We start from the raw sequence: 21,523 nt of genomic DNA on the forward strand, positions 1-21,523 counted from the left end.
GGAAATGTCTTACAATTTAAAACCTGGTTCCTAAATCTCTGTCTTACCATTATATAATCTATTTGATACCTTTTAGTATCTCCAGGATTCTTCCAGGTATACAACCTTCTTTTATGATTCTTGAACCAAGTGTTAGCTATGATTAAGTTATGCTTTGTGCAAAATTCTACAAGGCGGCTTCCTCTTCCATTTCTTCCCCCCAATCCATATTCACCTACTACGTTTCCTTCACTCCCTTTTCCTACTGACCCCATGACTATTAAATTTTCGTCTCCCTTCACCACCTGAATAATTTCTTTTATCTCGTCATACATTTCTTCAATTTCTTCATCATCTGCAGAGCTAGTTGGCATATAAACTTGTACTACTGTAGTAGGCATGGGCTTTGTGTCTATCTTGGCCACAATAATGCGTTCACTATGCTGCTTGTAGTAGGTAACCCGCACTCCTATTTTTTTATTCATTATGAAACCTACACCTGCATTACCCCTATTTGATTTTGTATTTATAACCCTGTATTCACCTGACCAAAAGTCTTGTTCCTCCTGCCACCGAACCTCACTAATTCCCACTATATCTAACTTTAACCTATCCATTTCCCTTTTTAAATTTTCTAACCTACCTGCCCGATTAAGGGATCTGACATTCCACGCTCCGATCCGTAGCACGCGTTTTCTTTCTCCTGATAATGATGTCCCCTTGAGTAGTCCCCGCCCAGAGATCCGAATGGGGGACTATTTTACCTCCGAAATATTTTACCCAAGAGGACACCATCATCATTTAATCATACAGTAAAGCTGCATGTCCTCGGGAAAAATTACGGCTGTAGTTTCCCCTTGCTTTCAGCCGTTCGCAGTACCAGCACAGCAAGGCCGTTTTGGTTAATGTTACAAGGCCAGATCAGTCAATCATCCAGACTGTTGCCCCTGCAACTACTGAAAAGGCTGCTGCCCCTCTTCAGGAACCACACGTTTGTCTGGCCTCTCAACAGATACCCCTCCGTTGTGGTTGCATCTACGGTACGGCCATCTGTATCGTTGAGGCACGCAAGCCTCCCCACCGACGGCAAGGTCCATGGTTCATGGGGGGAAATTTTCAGTACTAAATCAAATATTTTTTTAAAAAAAAAGAGGAAGAAGAAGAAGACACAGTCTAATTGTCACACAAGTCACAGATAAATCCTCTCGATGTACTTTCACCACTCGTGCAGTTTTCATGGGCCTATAAATTACATTAGTAGCATTTTATTCAGTCTTCTGTGGGACTATCTTCACACTTTTCTCCACAAATTAGGCAATAACACTCATTCTCCACTTCAGATCATTCCTGACCTTTTTCTTCTTGCTTGGTGTGTCCTTTTCTTCAACCTTCATTGTAATGAAAGGTTATTCACACCTTTCCTACATTTAGTGGAACATAAGTCCTTTTCACTTTCTTCCACCTTCTTTGTTTTTTCTTTCCTCTTTCTCTTTGAAAATATCTTTCAAAGGAGAACTGGTTATTATAACTGAATGTTGTTTTCTGGCATTTTCTTTATATTACACATGTAGTAGTTTGGGAATATTAGGCTTAACAATATCTTCAAGAGGAACTGATCTGCCCGAAGCAGCTACACGGGTTACTGGCCTCTGTCAACACTAGGCCTCTCTGCGTGTCGCGTGTCACTGCTCTTTGCTCATTTCGTGTCAATGTTACCAGTGCATCGTGTGTCAGTGATGTCACATCTGTGAAATGTTCCTCAAATTTAGTTGTTATCCACTGGCTAAATACTAGCTGCCCGGAAACCGTTTGCTGCTTTCTCTATATTGCTGATCTCACTGAAGGCTTCCACGATAAGTTCAACAACTTCGTACTGTGCAATTTGACGGTCTACATTCGAAGCCATTTACGAGTCGTATCCTCCTTCGTATGAAGCCTTGAGAGGTCAAAAATATGTCAGGTCCAATTATTGTGTACAATGTATATGGTGGAAGGTATAAGAATATTATTCCATTCTGGTGACAAAAGAGATAGCAAGCAAGACTAATGTGACTTTGATGATTGTCTAAAATACATAAAATTGGTTCTGCAACAGTTGGCTTAGCACAGGAGATGATGTGGTGTAGCCAATCTACAGACAGGTTCTCGTTAATCCAATGCACTAACTGCTGCTATCATATCAGCATTGCCTTCGTGCAGTAACTGAGCATTCATTCGCTTCCTCGTAAAAATAAAAAAATGAAGTAACATACTTTTCTGAAGCATTAAACGTGTAGACAACTTCTCGAACTGGATCCTAAGTAAAATGTAGGAAGGAAGGAAGATTGGCTGTAACGTCCCGTTGACATTGAGGTCACTGGAGACGGTGCACAAGCTCAAATGGTGTCAAGGATGGGGAAGGAAATCAGCCGTGTCCCTTCAAAGGAACCATCCCGGCATTTGCCTGCAGCCATTTAGGGAAATCAACAGGAAACCTATATCTGGATGGCCAAACACAGTGCTAACCACTGTGCTATTTCTCTTGGTAAGTAATATGTAGCCCCTACACACGTGACATGTCATATGATGGCAATGTGCAGGGCTTGTAACTTATAAATCTTGAAATTATTTCTGCTCAGATATAACAGTGATAACTAAGTAGTCGTAACACATTCCTTATAAAATAGGGGAAAAGCTGTACAACAGATACAAATATCACACAATAATCAGGTATTCCGGGGTTTTGTTTTTTATAATGATGCTTGCAGCAGAGTATTCTTTAGCCAGCATAATTTGCACAAAGAAAAAATCATCATTAATGTACCTCGGCTAAATATAAGAAGCTATGTTATTTGCTCTTTACTTTCCAGTGGTTCTGTAACAACTGAGGCTCATATTTTAAACTGTTTACAGAAAAAATAGCTTTACAATAAAGTACATCATTCTTTACATCTGAATCATACAAAACAGAGACACAACATTTTATTTCTAATAAAAAAAACTTAATTCTCCATCTTACAGCTTCTTCTACAAATGAAGGATTTACAAATACTTCTGTTTAGTTATATCAAAAAAATTTTAACATTGACATCACTGCTCTGAAATTAAGAGCAGCTAGTCAAGGCTGTAATGAGTTCCTGTAACTCAATGTAAAAAATTAAAATTTTCATGTCACTTCTAACAGAGAAAAGACTAGATATACAGGTACTTTGTTCTGGATACATACTTTATTGCACACAAGCAGGTTAGTGCTTCCATGCTTCTTCTGTAATACCTTTAAATTAACTCAGAGTCTAAATGACATAATTTTACAACTTTGCAGAGCTTTACACTAACAAGCTAAATACTCCAACCTTTGCAAACATTTGTCCAGAGCACAGATCTAACAGTGTATAAAAGTGGCAACTGAAGCAGAGACAATGAATTTCATTTCCCATCATTAAAAGCTTCATTATCAGTCTTGCAGCTTCTTCCACATGTGAACAGTTTACAAACAGTTCTGTTTAGTAATTTGGGAGGGGGGGGGGGGAGAAAGGGAGAGGAATGTTCAGAAATTAGGAACAACAAATCAAGTTTGTAATGAGCTCCTGTACCTCAATGTAAAAGAAAAACTTTTAATTTCACTTCTAACAGGTGAAAAACTACGTACACACGTACTTAGTTTTAGACGCACTTCACTGCTCATAAATGTAGGTGTTTACAGAAAAACAAGAACTGTAATAAGGTACATCCTTCTTTCAATATGAACACTATGAAGATCATAAAAAGCTACAGTATCAGTCTTTAACAGTTTCTACTACAAACGAAAAGTTTAAAACACTTCTCCTTCATAACTGCAATACATTTTTAACACTGACATGACTGCTCAGAAATTAAGAGCATCAAATCAAAAGTTGTAATTAGTTCCTCTAACTGAAAGCAAAAAAACAAAATTTTTGTTTCAGTCCTAACAGATGAAAGACTAGATATGCAGGTACTTAGTTTTAGACACAGACACTTTTCTGGTCACTAACAGGTACACAGGATACTACTTCCTCGCTTCTTCAGTAATACTTTTAAGTTTGGCACTGACAATATTCAGTGTCTAAATAATATGATGTCACAACTTTGCAGAGCTTGACACCAAGGAACTAAACACTCGTCTTTGTGAATATTTTTTTAAACCACAGACCTAATGGCAACACGAAAAATGTCCTGCAAACTTGTAGTTTTACATATCACAGTTCAGTTCCATTTTATCAAACTTATACAGGGCAGCTGATGTAACTAAATGCATTCTGGAGAGAGATACCGGTATCGGAGTATAATCTTTCTGGGCCTGGAAATCGAGAAAAACCCATCATTACAAACAGAAAAAGGAACATCAGTCATACAATATAATTACGAGTGCAGAAGAAAATTGAAATTCATTTATATACAGATAAGGACAACGAAAAATAAAAAAAATGCAGGCATATATTACTGACCACAAGTTATTATCAAACACAGTTAGGTGGATTACCTTCACTTGTTCTGACAACACTCCTAAAACAACTAGTATTTCTTTTCTTTTATTCCTTCTCCTTTTAATTACCTAATTCAGACACCACACAGTAGGCACATGAAATAGCAAAATTCTTTTACAACTTCTGTTTTCATAATCCCTACTGTACAAGTGTGACCTAGATTTGTCTGATAACAGTAGTATAAATATTTTAAATAAAACCCATTTTTAAGGAAATATTGAAATTAGTTTTTGTTCAGTGAATTGTGGTTGTTAAGGCAGTTTCACTAGCAATCCAAGAAAAAGTTTTCTAGAATTTTTGAGACTCATTTCAGATGAGAAATTAGATCATAATTAGCTACTTTCACTTTATCACCCCTTATCTACTGATGTTTAATGACAGCATACTGAACTCTATCTGGAACAGTTGGAGTTGCAGCAATACATGACACATATTACATTTATAGGACACTCAAGAATTTTGACAGGTATTTCACCAATACCAGTGGAGTTTTTATTTTTCTATTCCCTAATTACCCTTTCAATTTTACTTACAATGGCAGCAGGGAAAACCAGAAGATGGAAGAAATATAAAGGGTGGTTTTTAACTTTAAACAACTAAATATCTTGAAAAATACACATCATATGAAAAAAATGTTCTTGGTAATAGTTAATATTTTCAAATGTTTGTGTGATAAAACTGGCCACCTCCTACACGGGGGTGGGAGATCAACATATTATTTTCAAATGGAAGTCACGTTTTTGTTGCAGATTCAGATCCTTCATCTACATCTACATCCACATGACCACTCTGCAATTCACATTTAAAGAGCCTGGCAGATGGTTCATCGAAAAACTTTCACAGTATTTCTCTACCATTACACATACTAACAGTTTATGGAAGAAACGAACATTTAAATATTCCTGTGTAAGCCCTGATTTTTCTTATTTTATTACAATGATTATTTCTTCCTGTGTAGGTTTTGGACACACTTTCCCTGATTTCACACTAATACAAAATGAGCTGCCTCGCTTTGATTTGCCCTCCCAGCAACATTATTTATGTAATCATTCCAATTTAAGTTGTTTGTAATTGTAATTCCCACATATTAGTTGAATTGACAGCCTTTAGATTTGTGCAATTTGTCATGTTACTGAAACTTAATGGGTCCGTTTTCACACTCATGTGGATGAACTCACACTTTTCATTATTTATGGTCAATCACCTCTTTTCACACATAGAGTACCATGTAATTGAATATAATAGAGGGAAACATTCCATGTGGGAAAAATATATCTAAAAACACGGATGATGTGACTTACCGAACGAAAGTGCTGGCAGGTCGATAGACACACAAACAAACACAAACATACACACAAAATTCAAGCTTTCGCAACAAACTGTTGCCTCATCAGGAAAGAGGGAAGGAGAGGGAAAGACGAAAGGATGTGGGTTTTAAGGGAGAGGGTAAGGAGTCATTCCAATCCCAGGAGCGGAAAGACTTACCTTAGGGGGAAAAAAGGACAGGTATACACTCGCGCACACACACACATATCCATCCGCACAGACAATGTCTGCTTGTGTCTGTGTATGTGCTGATGGATATGTGTGTGTGTGTGTGTGTGTGTGTGTGTGTGTTTGTGTGTGTGTGTGTGTGTGTGTGTGTGTGTGTGGGCGCGCGCGTGTATACCTGTCCTTTTTTCCTCCTAAGGTAAGTCTTTCCGCTCCTGGGATTGGAATGACTCCTTATCCTCTCCCTTAAAACCCACATACTTTCGCCTTTCCCTCTCCTTCCCTCTTTCCTGATGAGGCAACAGTTTGTTGTGAAAGCTTGAATTTTGTGTGTATGTTTGTGTTTGTTTGTGTGTCTATCGACCTGCCAGCACTTTCGTTCAGTAAGTCACATCATCTGTGTTTTTAGATATAATTTTGTAATTGGTTTTGATCTGATGCCTTTAATCATCTGCAAACAATTTAACATGGCTGCTCAGATTTTATGATAAATCTTTTATATAAATTAGGAACTGCAGAAGGGCTATCAAATTTCCTTGAGAAATGCCAGCTATTACTTCTGTTCCACTCGATAACTTTCCGTCTATTGCTACAAACTGTGATCATTCGAACAGGAAACCGTGAATCCAGTCGCCCAACTGAGACGATGCTCCATACGTACGGAACTTGATGATGAGCCGTTTGTGAGGAACAGTATCCAAAGCCTTTGGGAAATATAAACATATGGAATCAATTTGACATCCCCTGTTGATAGCAATCATTACTTCATGAGAATAAAGACCTAGTTGAATTTCACAAGAATGATATTTTCTGAATCCATGTTGGCTGTGTGTCAACACATCATTTTCCTTGAGGTAATTCACAAAGTTTGAACACAGTTTATGCCCCAAAATCCTACCTCAAATTAATTTCAGTGGTATACTAACACTTCCTTTCTTGAGTATTGGTGTGACCGTTGCAAACCTCTAGTCTTTAGGTACGGGTGTATTGTTGGGTGCGAGGTTATATATAGGCATAGTTTTACAGAAGCTCGATATTTAGCGTGAACTTCAATGAAAGGTGCTTTTAATAGGGTCCACAATGAGATTTTGTCTCAACATGTGACAGGAAGTCCAAAGTGATTTTGGTCGTATGTGAAGTGCATCAGCGGCAAGAGACAATCGATACAGTCACCAATGAAATAGCAAAGGTAATGTTACCAATGACTGCCACAAAAGTGGAGTTGTTAAATACAGTTTTCTGACATTCCTTCACTAAAGAACATGGATATTATATCAGCATACTCTGAAAATATTCTAACTGGTCTACAATCTGGACCAGAGGACTTGCCTTTATTAAATGATTTAAGGGGCTTTGCTACACCAAAGATATCTACTTCTAAGTTATTCACGATGGTAGCAGTTCTTGATTGAAATTCTGGAATACCTAATGTGTTGTCTTTACTGAAGGAATGTCAGAAAACTGTATTTAACAACTCCACTTTTTTGGCACTGTCATCGGTAACATTACCTTTGCTATTTCACTGTTGCAGGTATCGATTGTCTCTTGCCACTGGTGTACTTCACACACAACCAAAATCGCTTTGGACTTTCAGTCACATTTTGAGACAAAGTCTCATTGTGAACCTTATTAAACACATCTTTCATTGAAGTTCACACTAAATTTTGAGCTCTTTTAAATTACGCACGCTTTCTTCATTGCTTCTGCAATGATGTTCTGACCTGTTTTGTGTACTGTGGGAGGTCAGTTCCATCTATTATTAATTTACTTGGTATAAATCTCTCGACTGTTGTCAATACTATCTCTCTGAATTTATGCCACATCTGCTCTACACTTACATAGTAGGGACGTGCCAAGCAAATTTTTATCTGCTTTTTTGGAAATAGAGATTTTTGTCATTTTATATTTTGTATTTATTTTTGGTGGGCTTGGGGACTGTGGTATTCAGTCTAGCTACAACATTCTTCTGGTCACTAATCCCCCTATCTATCATAATGCTCCCTGTTTTCTCAGGTTTATTTGTTGCTAATAGGTCCAGTATGGTTTTGCAACCATTTACACTGAGTGGGCACCTGAGCTAACTGTTCAAACTGATTTTTGGAGAAGCACTTGGTACAATTTCAGGTGATGTTTTATGCTCACCACCAAATTTAAACATGTATTTTCACCAAGTGTAATTGTATGAGTGGGGTACCAATTTGAAAGGAAACTGAAGTCTTCTTTGAACTGTTCAGCAACTGTACGATGCGAGTCGGGAGGTCAGTAAAAGGAACTAACTATTAATTTATACTAGTTGTCAAGTATAACCTCTACCCATATTAACTCACAGGTATTATCTACTTCAATTTTGATACAAGACAGACTGCTTCTAACAGCAACAAACACGCTACCACAAACTGTATTTAATCTGACCTTTCTGAACACAATCAGGTTCTTTTTTAAAAATTTTGCCTGAACTTATCTTTGGTTTTGTCAGCTTTCAGTACATATAACAATTTGTGCTTCTGTGTTTCCTGTTAGTGCCTGGAGCTCTCAGTCTTTCCCAACACAATTATGACAATTTACTACTATAGTACCTACGGTCCCTAAATCAACCTGTGTATTGCGTTTGACCTGGACTCTTTGCTACTGAAACCCTTTTTGTTTTTTCCTAAGACCCTCTAACCTGGTCCATTCCACACAGCCCCTGCTATCTGTGTAGCCACTTATTGTGTGTAGGGAACCCCTGAGTTCCTGAGTTGAACCCAATACCCCACCACCCAATGGCACAAGTCAAGGAATCTGCAGCCTACACAGTAACAGAACTGTTTGAGCCTCTGAATCAGCAATTCAGCTAGCTGCCTCAAACCTGAGGGAATGCATCAAAAAAGACCTTAAGTTTATCTGAAACAATTTTTTCTATTCGTGGTAGATGGTGTTGTAACTGGTGTGAGATTTATGACGGTTGGAAGTAAGAATGGGCTGTAAACAGTCACCTTAATGGTGAGATTCAAGGGGGACTCACTAAAATCAAGTCTTGTGATGGTGTGGGGCACTGAAGCAAACAGAGAGCTACATTATATTAAATGTAGCTTATATGCCAGACTTTTAAATGTCTGCATGCAAAAGTTTTACTGTACAACCAAATTTTCAAAACTAAATTAAATATTTAACAATAACAACAGCTATTTAGGACAAAATCTTTTCTTGACAATCAAACAAGTCAGTACTAATCAGGGGGGAGGGGGGGAGGAGAGAGAGAGGGGGCAGGGGCGGGGGAGAGGGGGGGAGAGAGAGAGGGGGGGAGAGAGAGAGAGAGAGAGAGAGAGAGAGAGAGAGAGAGAGAGAGAGAGAGAGAGAGGAGCACACCACAGAACTGCAGAAACACCTTTAACAAATCTGTATTTGCAATTCGAGAGTCAAACAAAAGTTTTCAGAGTCCAAAAGCATGTAATACGTATTATTTGTGGAGTAAATTCACGGACATCCTGTAGAAACCTCTTTACATAACTGGGTATACTAACTACTGCCTCCCAGTATATTTACTCCTTAATGAAATTTGTCCTAAATAATATATCTCTTTTTCCAACAAACAGCTCAGTTCATACATACAATACCAAGAACAAAAATGATCTGCACAAGGACTTAAAAGCACTTACTTTAGTTCGAAAAGGGGTCCACTACTCAGGAACACTCATCTTCAATAATTTGCCAGCAAACATAAAAAATTTAGTTACAAATAAAGATCAGTTTAAAAGAAGCCTGAAAGACTTACTAGCTGCCAACTCCTTCTACTCCATTGACAAATTTTTTAACAGAAACAAATGATGTATATACTCATACTATTAGTACTGCTATTTCGGCTTTAAAAAAATGATGTATTGTATATACTCATACTATTAGTATTGTTATTTCAGCTTTAAAAAAAAGTGACACGTTCCACATCCACGAGGATCTCCTCAGTACGGATCTATGGAACGAAAAACTAATCTAATCTAATCTGAGAGAGAGAGAAAATTTTGTCAATTACAGTGCCAACTACCATGAACGGAAAAAATGTCTTTGGTAAATCCCAGATATGTTTTGGTGTATAATCCCAATCTACAGTAGAAATGGGGATTCAAATCTGAAAATAAAAAGATGACACCCCCCCCCCCCCCCCAAGGGGGTAGGATCGGTGGTGGGTAGGGGATGGCCAGCTTTAGTACAAACAGGTGTCCCCTTTGAAAATATTAACTTTTCTTCTCCAACTTTTTTCATACAATGGATATTTTTAAGATACTTAGTTGTTCCAAGTTAAAGCAAACACCCTGTATAGAAGCGCTATATAAGAGAAATGAACTTGAAAGTAACATTATAGAAAGTTGTGAGGAAATAAACGAAGATGAGATTGGAATATACGATACCGGGAGAAGATAGATTACTATTTACTGTAAAGATAACACACTAAGTTGCAGATGGGCACAATTACAAGAGTCTTACAGATAAGCTTTCAACCTCAGACTTCATTGGGGGGGGGGGGGGGGGGGATGTACACCAATCATTCACACAAGCAAGCAGACCTCATGCACACATAACCGCCAACTACGGCACCTCAGCTGCTGCACCAGGCATGATTTTTTAATTTATTACTTTTTTACTATTAACTGTGTCGATGACCCATTTTGCAAGCAGTATTCACACTTACCACCGAACGTACATGCAAAATTATATCATTTTGCGGTACATATTTCAGGAGATACAATGTCGAAAATACACTGAAATGCGTGGAAAACTGCTGCACGAGTTCATATGTATTACTTCTCTGCTGTTAACTCTACTTGTAAAAACTTGTATGACACTGAATGCAAAAACAAAATTATATCATAATGTGGCACACAGTCCAGGAGACATGATGTCACAGAGATTGAGATGTGAGAAAATGAAACTGTAGGATGTAATTCACTAAGGATATAAATGAAACGTGTGCCAAATATGTTTTATTTTGACATGTGCATACTCTAGCCAAGTCAAGGGTAAAAAAACTCCTCCTAAACCCTTGGATCGATTTCAACTAAACTTGGATCTAGACTGAAATAACATGGGGATAAGAACCAGCCACCTTTAGAATTTGAAAGAAAGTATTCCAGTCAACATTGTCAAAGGTGTTGAGAGATGTGAAAATTACCAAACTATCAGTTTAATAAGTCACGGCTACAAAATACTAAAGCGAATTCTTTACAGACAAATGGAAAAACTAGTAGAAGCCGACCCTGGGGAAGATCAGTTTGGATTCCGTAGAAATATTGAACACCTGAGGCAATACTGACGCTATGACTTACCTTAGAAGATAGGCTACAGAAAGGCAAACCTAGGTTTCTAGCATTTGTAGACTTGGAGAAAGCTTTTGACAATGTTGACTGGAATACTCTCTTTCAAATAATGAAGGTGGCAGGGGTAAAATACAGGGAACGAAAGGCTATTTACAATTTGTACAGAAACCAGATGGCAGTTATAAGAGTCGAGGGACATGAAAGGGAAGCAGTGGTTGGGAAGGGAGTGAGACAGGGTTGTAGTCTCTCCCTGATGCTATTCAATCTGTATATTGAGCAAGCAGTGAAGGAAACAAAAGAAAAATTTGGAGTAGGTATTAAAACCCATGGAGAAGAAATAAAAACTTTGAGGTCCGCCGATGACATTGTAATTCTGTCAGAGATAGCAAAGGACTTGGAAGAGCAGTTGAATGGAACGGACAGTGTCTTGAAAGGAGAATGTAAGATGAACATCAACAAAAGCAAAACGAGGATAATGGAATGTAGTCGAATTAAGTCGACTGGTGCTGAGGGAATTAGATTAGGAAATGAGACGCTTAAAGTAGTAAAGGAGTTTTGCTATTTGGGGAGCAAAATAACTGATGATGGTCGAAGTGGAGAGGAAATAAAATGTAGACTGGCAATGGCAAGGAAAGCGTTTCTGAAGAAGAGAAATTTGTTAACATCGAGTATAGATTTAAGTGTCAGGAAGTCGTTTTTGATAGTATTTGTATGGAACGTAGCCATGTATGGAAGTGAAACATGAACAATAAGTAGTTTGGACAAGAAGAGAATAGAAGCTTTCGAAATGTGGTGCTACAGAAGAATGCTGAAGATTAGATGGGTAGATCATATAACTAATGAGGTATTGAATAGGATTGGGGAGAATAGAAGTTTGTGGCACAACTTGACCAAAAGAAGGGATCGGTTGGTAGGACATGTTCTGAAGCATCGAGGGATCACCAATTTAGTATTGGAGTGCAGCGTGGAGGGTAAAAATCGTCGAGGGCGACCAAGAGATGAATACACCAAGCAGATTCAGAAGGATGTAGGCTGCAGTAGGTACTGGGAGATGAAGCAGCTTGCACAGGATAGAGTAGCATGAAGAGCTGCATCAAACCAGTCTCAGGACTGAAGACCACAACAACAACAAGAACCAGCATCCTCCAATTGGGGTGGGAGTGATAACTTGAAGACAGACGGGGGGGATGGGAGAGATGGACAGACAGTGACGGGAACGAGGACATGGACACAGAAATGAGTGAGGAGGAGGGGGAAATTAATGACAAAAGGGAAGAGATCGACAGAGGTGGGGGGGGGGGGGAGGAGGACGAGGAGGAGGTGGATGGAGAGACGGTGAGGAAGAAATGAACAGAGAAAGGGAAGAGCAGATGGGTAGCAAAGATGGAGGAGGTGGACAGACAGAGGGGAAGTAGGAGATGGACAGACAGCAATTAGAGGAGATAAAGGTAGTGAGGAGGAGATAAGCGGCAGGAAGAGATCGACAGAGGTGTTGAGGATACGGACAGAGGGAACGAGCAGAAGAACAGAGGGAGAAGGAGCAAAGAGGACTGTCGGGAGGAGTGGTGGATGGAGGGAGGGGAGGAGGAATTAGGAGAGGAGAGGAGATAGGCTAATGTCATCTGCAGAAGCAAACTGAAATCTTATCTGCTTAACAACTACTACTATATGCAACACTTTCCAACTTCCACAGCAAGAAGTTGCAATTGTGATCCACGGAACATGCAAAGAGCCAATTATTGTAGTATCATGTAGTATTGTGTTGCCATGTAGACAGATAGCTAAAAGTAGGAGAAATAGGAGCTATTTATTTCATTTATCATTCTTGTTATTTAATATTAAAAACAGACAGCATAAGAACAAATAGCATAGTCTCAAAAGTTGTACTAACTATAGCTACCACCAACCAGAATGTTTGTAATTTGGTCCAACAGCAGTTTTACTTACATTTTCTAATGTGTGGGTGGTGATGGGGTATCTGGGACTGCTTTTACAATAGCAATTGTGCAGCAATCGTATCTGTCTCTTCCAGCCCTCCGTCATCAGGGACAACTGCCTCTCCTTCAGCTCGAATTAGCAACTGCGTGGCAATCCTGTCCCTGTTTTCCAGCCCCAGTTTATCATCTCCGATGTCGCGGTCATCCGATTCTTCTTCGTACGATATTAGCAACTGTGCAGCAATCGTGTCCCTCTTTTCTGCCCCTAATTCGTCGTGTCGGATATCGAGGTCAGCCGATTCTTCTTCTCCTGTAGCGTCTTTATCGTGTTCACCTATGTGTGAGAGAGATAATTAAACATTACTAAAGATTTCCAAAAGCATTTGTGTATTAAGCTTATATAAGTGAACTCTATAAATGAATAATAGGTATTGTGTTTAGATGCTGACTTGTCCTTTCCCAACACTTGAAACAGCAAAACATGCTAAACATTTAACATTTTGGAGTGATCTTTAATGTAGTTTGTTACTAACTGCCTATTTTCATAGTATGCAGGTATAAATATGAAAACTACAAATTAGGCATGAGTTTCAGAAACACTTAAATCTATATGATCACTGTCAGCCAACCAAAGCACAGGTGACATGTCCACACAGATATCAGAACAATTTCCGACAAATTCTGCACTATAATAAGAGATCGAAACGATGATCTACGCCTACATCTGTACTCTGCAAACCGCTGTGAAGTGCATAGCAGAGGGTACATGCCACTGTATTGGTAATTTGGGCTTTTCCTCATTCCTTTCACATAAGGAGCGTGAGAAAAATGATAGTTTAAATGCTTTTGTGCAAGCTATAATTAATCTACTGTAACACTCACAATCCTTACGGAAGTGATATGTGGGGGGGAAGGGGGGGGGGTAGTAGTATATTCCTAGAGTCATAATTTAAAACCAGTTCTTGAAACTCTGTTAGCAGACTTTCTCAGGACAGTTTCTGTCTGTCAAGTCAACTCTTTCAACACCTGTGACACTCTCCTGCGCGTCAAAACAAACTTGTCACCATTTGTGCCGCTCTTCTCTATATACTTTCAATATCCCCCATCTGTCCTATTTGGTACGAGGCCCACACCCTTGAGCAATATTCTAGGATGTCACACCCGACTGATTTGTTAACAATCTTCTTTGTAGAGTGATGGCATTTCCCTAGTATTTTACTAATAATACAAAGTCTGCTACCTGCCTTACCTACAACTCTGCCTATGTGATTGTTCCACTTCATGTTCCTAATAAGTGTTGCACACAAGTATTTGTACAAGTTTACAGATTCCAACCGTGACTTAATAATATTATATTCACAGAATACCATGTGTTTTGTTTCATTAAGTGCACAATTTTACATTTTTGAACATCTAAAGCAAGTTGCAATCATTGCACCACTTTGAAATCTTATCAAAGTCTGACTAAATATTTGTACAGCTTCATTCAGAATGTAATTTGTTGTGGATAACTGCATTGTTTGCGAAAATTCTGTGTTTACTATTAATATTGTACAAGGTCATTCATAAACAACAAGAACGGAAAAAAAGGAGGCAGAAGAAGAAATTCTAACAATAACTATTATGTAATAAATATCATAGTATCTGTTAAAAATTTGCAGTCCAAACAAATACCAAACTAGAGAAAGCTCTGTAAACAATAGTGAAATTAATATGTAAAAGTGTAAGATGTCCAACAAATTTGATATCTATTATGTCAACTTGCATCTCATCTGTGGGGAAAAAAACGTGAAGAATGGAGGATGTACAACAAAATGAGAAACATAAATTACGATCCAGGTGAAAGCACGTCTCTACAAGCAACTTTTATATGAATACTGAAGCTATAGACAATTTATGTTTTTGTAAGCAAGCAGTGGCGAAAGGAGTGACTTCACTAAATTTAAAGAGAAATTTCATCCGAAAACTAAATGCTGGATATGTGAAGAATGTGCTGAAGGGCGTATGTCAGGTATAGACAAGAAAGACAAAATTACTACAGTTCTTATAAAACAAAATGAAAACTTAAAAATAAAATACGACCGAATTCCGATATGTAACCAAGACTGTACAAACTGAAATTAGTGAAAGTGTGTACTACAAATTAGACACAGTGAAAGAAAGTAGTGGAAAAATCTGTGAAGTCCACAGGAAAGTGACTATCAGGAATAGCTGAAGAACTGTACTGGTTATCCAAACTTACAGATTTCAAGTTTTGGGATGGAGCAGAGACGAAAGTAAATCTACAAAATGATAATGTGAAGAAATGTCGAAGCAATGCTGAATAAAAGCAGTTAATAGCAACAACAAAACAACAATATTGCCAGACAGCCACGGACGAGGACTCGCTGAACCAATAAACCAGCTGCCAAGGTTAAAAGTAATCAGGTCTGTCGAGCCGTGTGCTCCTCTATCAGAAATAGAGAAACTAGCAGATCTGCTGATTGTATTAATTTAAATAAAAATGATATGAATATAATAGAGGGAAACATTCCACGTGGGAAAAATATATCTAAAAACAAAGATGCTGTAACTTACCAAACGAAAGCGTTGGTATGTTGATAGAGACAATAACAAACACAAACACACACACAAGTTTCAAGCTTTCGCAACCCAAGGTTGCTTCGTCAGGAAAGAGGGAAGAAGAGGGAAAGACGAAAGGATGTGGGTTTTAAGGGAGAGGGTAAGGAGTCATTCCAATCCCGGGAGCGGAAAGACTTACCTTGGGGGAAAAAGGGACAGGTATACACTCGCGCACACACACACATATCCATCCGCACATATAAAGACAAGCAGATATATGTAAAGGCAAAGAGTTCGGGCAGAGATGTCAGTCGAGGCGGAAGTACAGAGGCAAAGATGTTGTTGAGTGACAGGTGATGTACGAGGGGCGTTGAGGCATGGTGGGTAACGAGAAGAGAGGATATATTGAAGGGCAAGTTCCCATCTCTGGAGTTCTGATAGGTTGGTGTCAGTGGGAAGTATCCAGATAACCCGGACAGTGTACCACTGTGCCGAGATGTGCTGGTCGTGCACTGAGGCATGTTCAGCCACAGGGTGATCCTCATTACCAACAAACACTGTCTGCCTGTGTCCGTTCATGCAAATGGACAGTTTGTTGCTGGTCATCCACACATAGAAAGCTTCACAGTGTAGGCAGGTCAGTTGGTAAATCATGTGGGTGCTTTCACACGTGGCTCTACCTTTGATTGTGTACACCTTCCGGGTTATAGGACTGGATTAGGTGGTGGTGGGAGGGTGCATGGGAAAGGTTTTACACCGGAGGCGGTTACAAGGGTAGGAGCCAGAGGGTAGGGAAGGTGGTTTGGAGATTTCATAGGGATGAACAGAGAGGTTACGAAGGCTAGGTGGACGGCGGAAAGACACTCTTGGTGGATTGGGGAGGATTTCATGAAGGATGGATCTCATTTCAGGGCAGGATTTGATGAAGTCGTATCCCTGCTGGAGAGCCGCATTCAGAGTCTGATCCAGTCCCGGAAAGTATCCTGTCACAAGTGGGGCACTTTTGTGGTTCTTCTGTGGGAGGTTCTGGGTTTGAGGGGATGAGGAAGTGGCTCTGATTATTTGCTTCTGTACCAGGTCGGGAGGGTAGTTGCGGGATGCGAAAGCTGTTTACAGGTTGTTGGTGTAATGGTTCAGGGATTTGGGTTTGGAGCAGATTCGTTTGCCACGAAGACCTAAGCTGTAGGGAAGGGACTGTTTGATATGGAATGGGTGGCAGCTGTCATAATGGAGGTACTGTCACTTGTTGGTGGGTTTGATGTGAACGGACGTGTGAAGCTGGCCATTGGTCAACGTCGAGGAAAGTGGCATGGGATTTGGAGTAGGACCAGGTGAATCTGATGGAACCAAAGGAGTTGAGATTGGAGAGGAAATTCTGGAGTTCTTCTTCACTGTGAGTCCAGATCATGAAGATGTCATCAATAAATCTGTACCAAACTTTGGGTTGGCAGGCCTGGGTAACCAAGAAAGACACCAACCAGTTTCTCGAATGCCTGGAATCCTTACCTAATCTGGTACCCCCGTAAACCATCCTTGTAACCATTGATGTCACTTCCCTATACACAAATATCCCGCACGTCCAGGGCCTTGCTGTGATGGAGCACTTCCTTTCACGCCGATCTCCTGCCACCCTACCTAAAACCTCTTTCCTCATTACCTTAGCCAGCTTCATCCTAACTCACAACTTCTTCACTTTTGAAGGTCAGACATACCAACAATTAAAGGGAACAGCCATGGGCACAAGGATGGCCCCCTCGTACGCCAACCTATCTATGGGTCGCTTAGAGGAAGCTTTCTTGGTTACCCAGGCCTGCCAACCCCCTAAGGTAAGTCTTTCCGCTCCCCGGATTGGAATGACTCCTTACCCTCTCCCTTAAAACCCACATCCTTTCATCTTTCCCTCTTACCTGATGAAGCAACCATGGGTTGCGAAAGCTTGATATTTGTGGGCGTGTTTGTGTGTTTTTTATTGTGTCTATCTACCAGCGCTTTCCCATTTGGTAAGTCACAGCATCTTTAAATCTGTCACTCAATCTAATCTAGTGGTAAGACATCTTTAAAAAGTAAAGCCCAGATTCTAGTCAAAATGTGTCTGGACATAAGATCAAGACACTCGCACAACAGTGCGATATTTCTTGGGGAACAGGTTTTAGTAAATTTATTTATTAGATATAATACCTCTGCACCCTCTAGTGCTGCAGTCTAACGATTTTTTTCTGTGGGCAAAGACACTAATTTTTGTCTCCTAGACTAAGCTCCCCATGGATGAAAACTTTAACATACGCATCTTATATCGAATACTATCTGATTCTCCTGTATTTTGATTCTCCTGTGATTTAATATTGATTGCTCATTTTACTACACCCACAACAAAGTATATAATTATGAGTTAACGATTAATTTAAACTTTCAATAAATTGCCTGTAAAGTAATGCTTTAACGTTTAATGAATTCGACATTTTTAGTAATGGATTAATGATTAGCAGAGTTAACTCTTTGATTAACACTGCCCAGCTATGCCATACAGGTATGATTTCCGAGCACGGTCCAGTGTAAACAAGGAAGTAACAGTTGCGAGTAATACTTCACCTAGTATTTACTATCATTTCAGAAACACTGAAATTACGGACATAAACAGTATTGATTGCAGATTTCATACTGAATACACCACATATAAACAAACTGAGCATATGGCTGGTAGCTGAAAGAAGGATCCTATATTGTATGATTATATGATAGCGGAACAAACACTGGTAGCAGTTACTTCTGTAAAATATCTGGGAGTATGCGTACGGAACGATTTGAAGTGGAATGATCATATAAAATTAATTGTTGGTAAGGCGGGTACCAGGTTGAGATTCATTGGGAGAGTCCTTAGAAAATGTAGTCCATCAACAAAGGAGGTGGCTTACAAAACACTCGTTCGACCTATACTTGAGTATTGCTCATCAGTATGGGATCCGTACCAGATCGGGTTGACAGAGGAGATAGAGAAGATCCAAAGAAGAGCGGCGCATTTCGTCACAGGGTTATTTGGTAACCGTGATAGCGTTACGGAGATGTTTAGCAAACTCAAGTGGCAGACTCTGCAAGAGAGGCGCTCTGCATCGCGGTGTAGCTTGCTCGACAGGTTTCGAGAGGGTGCGTTTCTGGATGAGGTATCGAATATATTGCTTCCCCCTACTTATACCTCCCGAGGAGATCACGAATGTAAAATTAGAGAGATTCGAGCGCGCACGGAGGCTTTCAGACAGTCGTTCTTCCCACAAACCATACGCGACTGGAACAGAAAAGGGAGGTAATGACAGTGGCATGTAAAGTGCCCTCCGCCACACACCGTTGGGTGGCTTGCGGAGTATAAATGTAGATGTAGACTAAGAAACATTGTGACAAAAAAAGGAGTATATGTCTACTACATCATCCGCTGATCTTGTGACTTAGGTTTACACAAGCAAACGCCTAGATAACAAAAATATTACCAAGACTGCAGAAAATATCTTCACCACCAAAAAAACAAGAACGAGAAACAGATGGAATAGCTGCTAGACAAGTGAATGCTCCACGATAACTTGCAGTACAAGTTGATGATGTGCAAAAAGTGAAGCAGTCGGCATTGGAAACCTCATCAAAAGTTTGTCTACTTGGGAAGAGAGAAATGACAGTTCCATCCCCCTTCCATGATTTTTTTACTAAAGGGTTATAGGAAACAATCAATAAGATAAGTACAAGGGGGGATAAAAGCTTCATCAGATGGACTTGTACTAATGTATCAAAACAGACAGTCCATAAAAAATGAACTTTTGTACTTGCAGGTAGCCATAGGAAACATGAGAACAGGATTAAGACCTACTGTTCTCTGCATAACAGAGCATTGGCTCGGAGATATGAAATTAAGTGTATTACTACTGATAACTACAAATAAATATCACACTTTTGCAGAAAACAGTTGAAAAAATGGAGGCAGTTGATATTTGTAAGGGATGAGATAAAATGCCCAATAACTGCAATTCCCATGGACTGTTATACGCTAGGAATGCACTCTGAATGCAGTGGTGTGAAAATTGAGCCACAAGATTTAACTGTGTTTCAACATCTGTATACAGGACACCTTGTGGTAACTTCAGTAGAATCATACAGGATGGGGCACGAAATGTGTCACCATTTGTTTCATACACGATTTGTAAGCGTTACGAAATGACGTCAAATTCACGATACCATCACTAGGAGCCCAGTGATTACAACACAGTCAACTAACAATGCCACAGCAATTGGCGATTGTGTTCCTTTATGACAAAATGAAAAGTCCTGTTGTAACTCGGAAACGGTTTCGATAGAAATTTAATACACGGTGGGCCCCTTGCACGAGAATCATTCACAGGCTGCACAATCAATTTGTAAAGGAGTGATCAATTAGAAATCCTGTTTGTTCACCAGAGAATATTCAAGTAGTACAAACTGCTCTGCAAATAGTGCAGAAAGGCACCAGTGTAATTCTAGACACTCCGTTCAACAGATTTTTAAAAATGACCTCTGGGTGTACCCATAGAAGATGAACTCTGCTCAGAATCTCACTGCAGAACACAGGCAGTTGAAACTAGTGTTTTCCTGGTGGGTGGATGATAGGGAACAAACTCTCAAGAACATTTGGTTTTCAAATGAGGCACATTTTCATTTGGACAGTGTGGTTAACAAACAAAATGTATCTGTTTGGGCTACCAGAAATCCACATATGCTTCGCAAAAGCACAAATGCTTTGTGAACGACAACATTCTGCTCCGGGGATTTGTGTGGTCGCAATTTCTAATCGCAGACTTATCGGATCTTTTTTCTCTGAAGAAACTGTGAACCAGTCGTGATATTTGAGCATGATCTGCAATAATTTCTTTCCACAGCTTCTTGTTACTGCATTGCCCTTCAACATACAATGGTTCTTGCAAGATGAAGCAAGCCACATACTGCAAACACTGTGTCAGATTTCTTACACGAGCATTTCGAGATGAGGGTCATTTCGCTCAGATTTCCAGGTCATTTCAATGACAGACAATTTTGGCCCTCAACAGTACAGACCTCAGCCTGTGTGACTTCTTTCTTTGGGGATACCTAAAGGAAATAATTTTCTCAAAACGTCCACATCTAATGGGGCACAGATACCTTATTCTTCAAGGTCACATCGAAATCGTGGAAGATGTGCCGTAGGGTAATTGCTAACACTGGTATTTGTATGAAGGAAGTTAGGAATGGTGGACATGTTGAGCATGTACTGAGTTAGGCCTATAAAAATTCTCCACCGAGTGTTTTCCACAGTAGCATATGTTGCTTTGAGTTTGTCTTGGCAGTAAAGGGTTTATTCAAAAAACAAAATGGTGACATTCCTTGTACCCCTGCACAAATCGTGGACAGTGAACTATCATACTTCTGGAAGAATAAATTAATTTTATGTAGGGACTTGACGTTTAAATCCTCACACACAATATTCAAAGAAGAGCTGGACATCTTACTTACAACATGTGGTTTTCAAAATATTGTTCAAAGTTTTTTTATGAGAATAAGCAAGAGTACACTGTCCTGTCATTAATTTTATAATTACAAATGTTGAATCCAATAGGAACAAAAGCCTGACAAACAAAATGAGTCTATCAGATCACAACTCACAAATTATAATTACAAAAGTGCTGCGAAGGTAAATACAAATAATAAATATAAGATTAGCTACAGAAGAGTGGCTACCAACTAAAATGAGGACAGTGAAGGGAAAAAGGGGCAGAAAGGGGGACGACAT

The 21,523-nt window shown here is 39.4% G+C and overlaps 1 protein-coding gene across 2 annotated transcripts in view; it reads right to left on the bottom strand.

The window, feature by feature from the left end:
* Positions 1-3,587: 3,587 nt before the first annotated feature.
* Positions 3,588-21,523, bottom strand: part of LOC126213397 (putative nuclease HARBI1) — a 39,868-nt gene continuing 21,932 nt past the window's right edge. The window contains exons 5-6 of one of the 2 annotated variants that reach the window (XM_049941098.1): positions 13,193-13,516; positions 3,588-4,276 (exon numbers count right to left, since the gene is read on the bottom strand). In XM_049941098.1, coding sequence (XP_049797055.1) covers positions 13,236-13,516 — 281 coding nt within the window. In that variant the 3' untranslated portion in view covers positions 3,588-4,276; positions 13,193-13,235. Of the gene's footprint in view, positions 4,277-13,192; positions 13,517-21,523 lie in introns of those variants that run through there. The other variant, XR_007541160.1, reaches the window with a different exon arrangement.

Source organism: Schistocerca nitens, chromosome 11, assembly GCF_023898315.1.
Source record: "Schistocerca nitens isolate TAMUIC-IGC-003100 chromosome 11, iqSchNite1.1, whole genome shotgun sequence".
In the NCBI taxonomy this organism is placed as follows: domain Eukaryota; kingdom Metazoa; phylum Arthropoda; class Insecta; order Orthoptera; family Acrididae; genus Schistocerca; species Schistocerca nitens.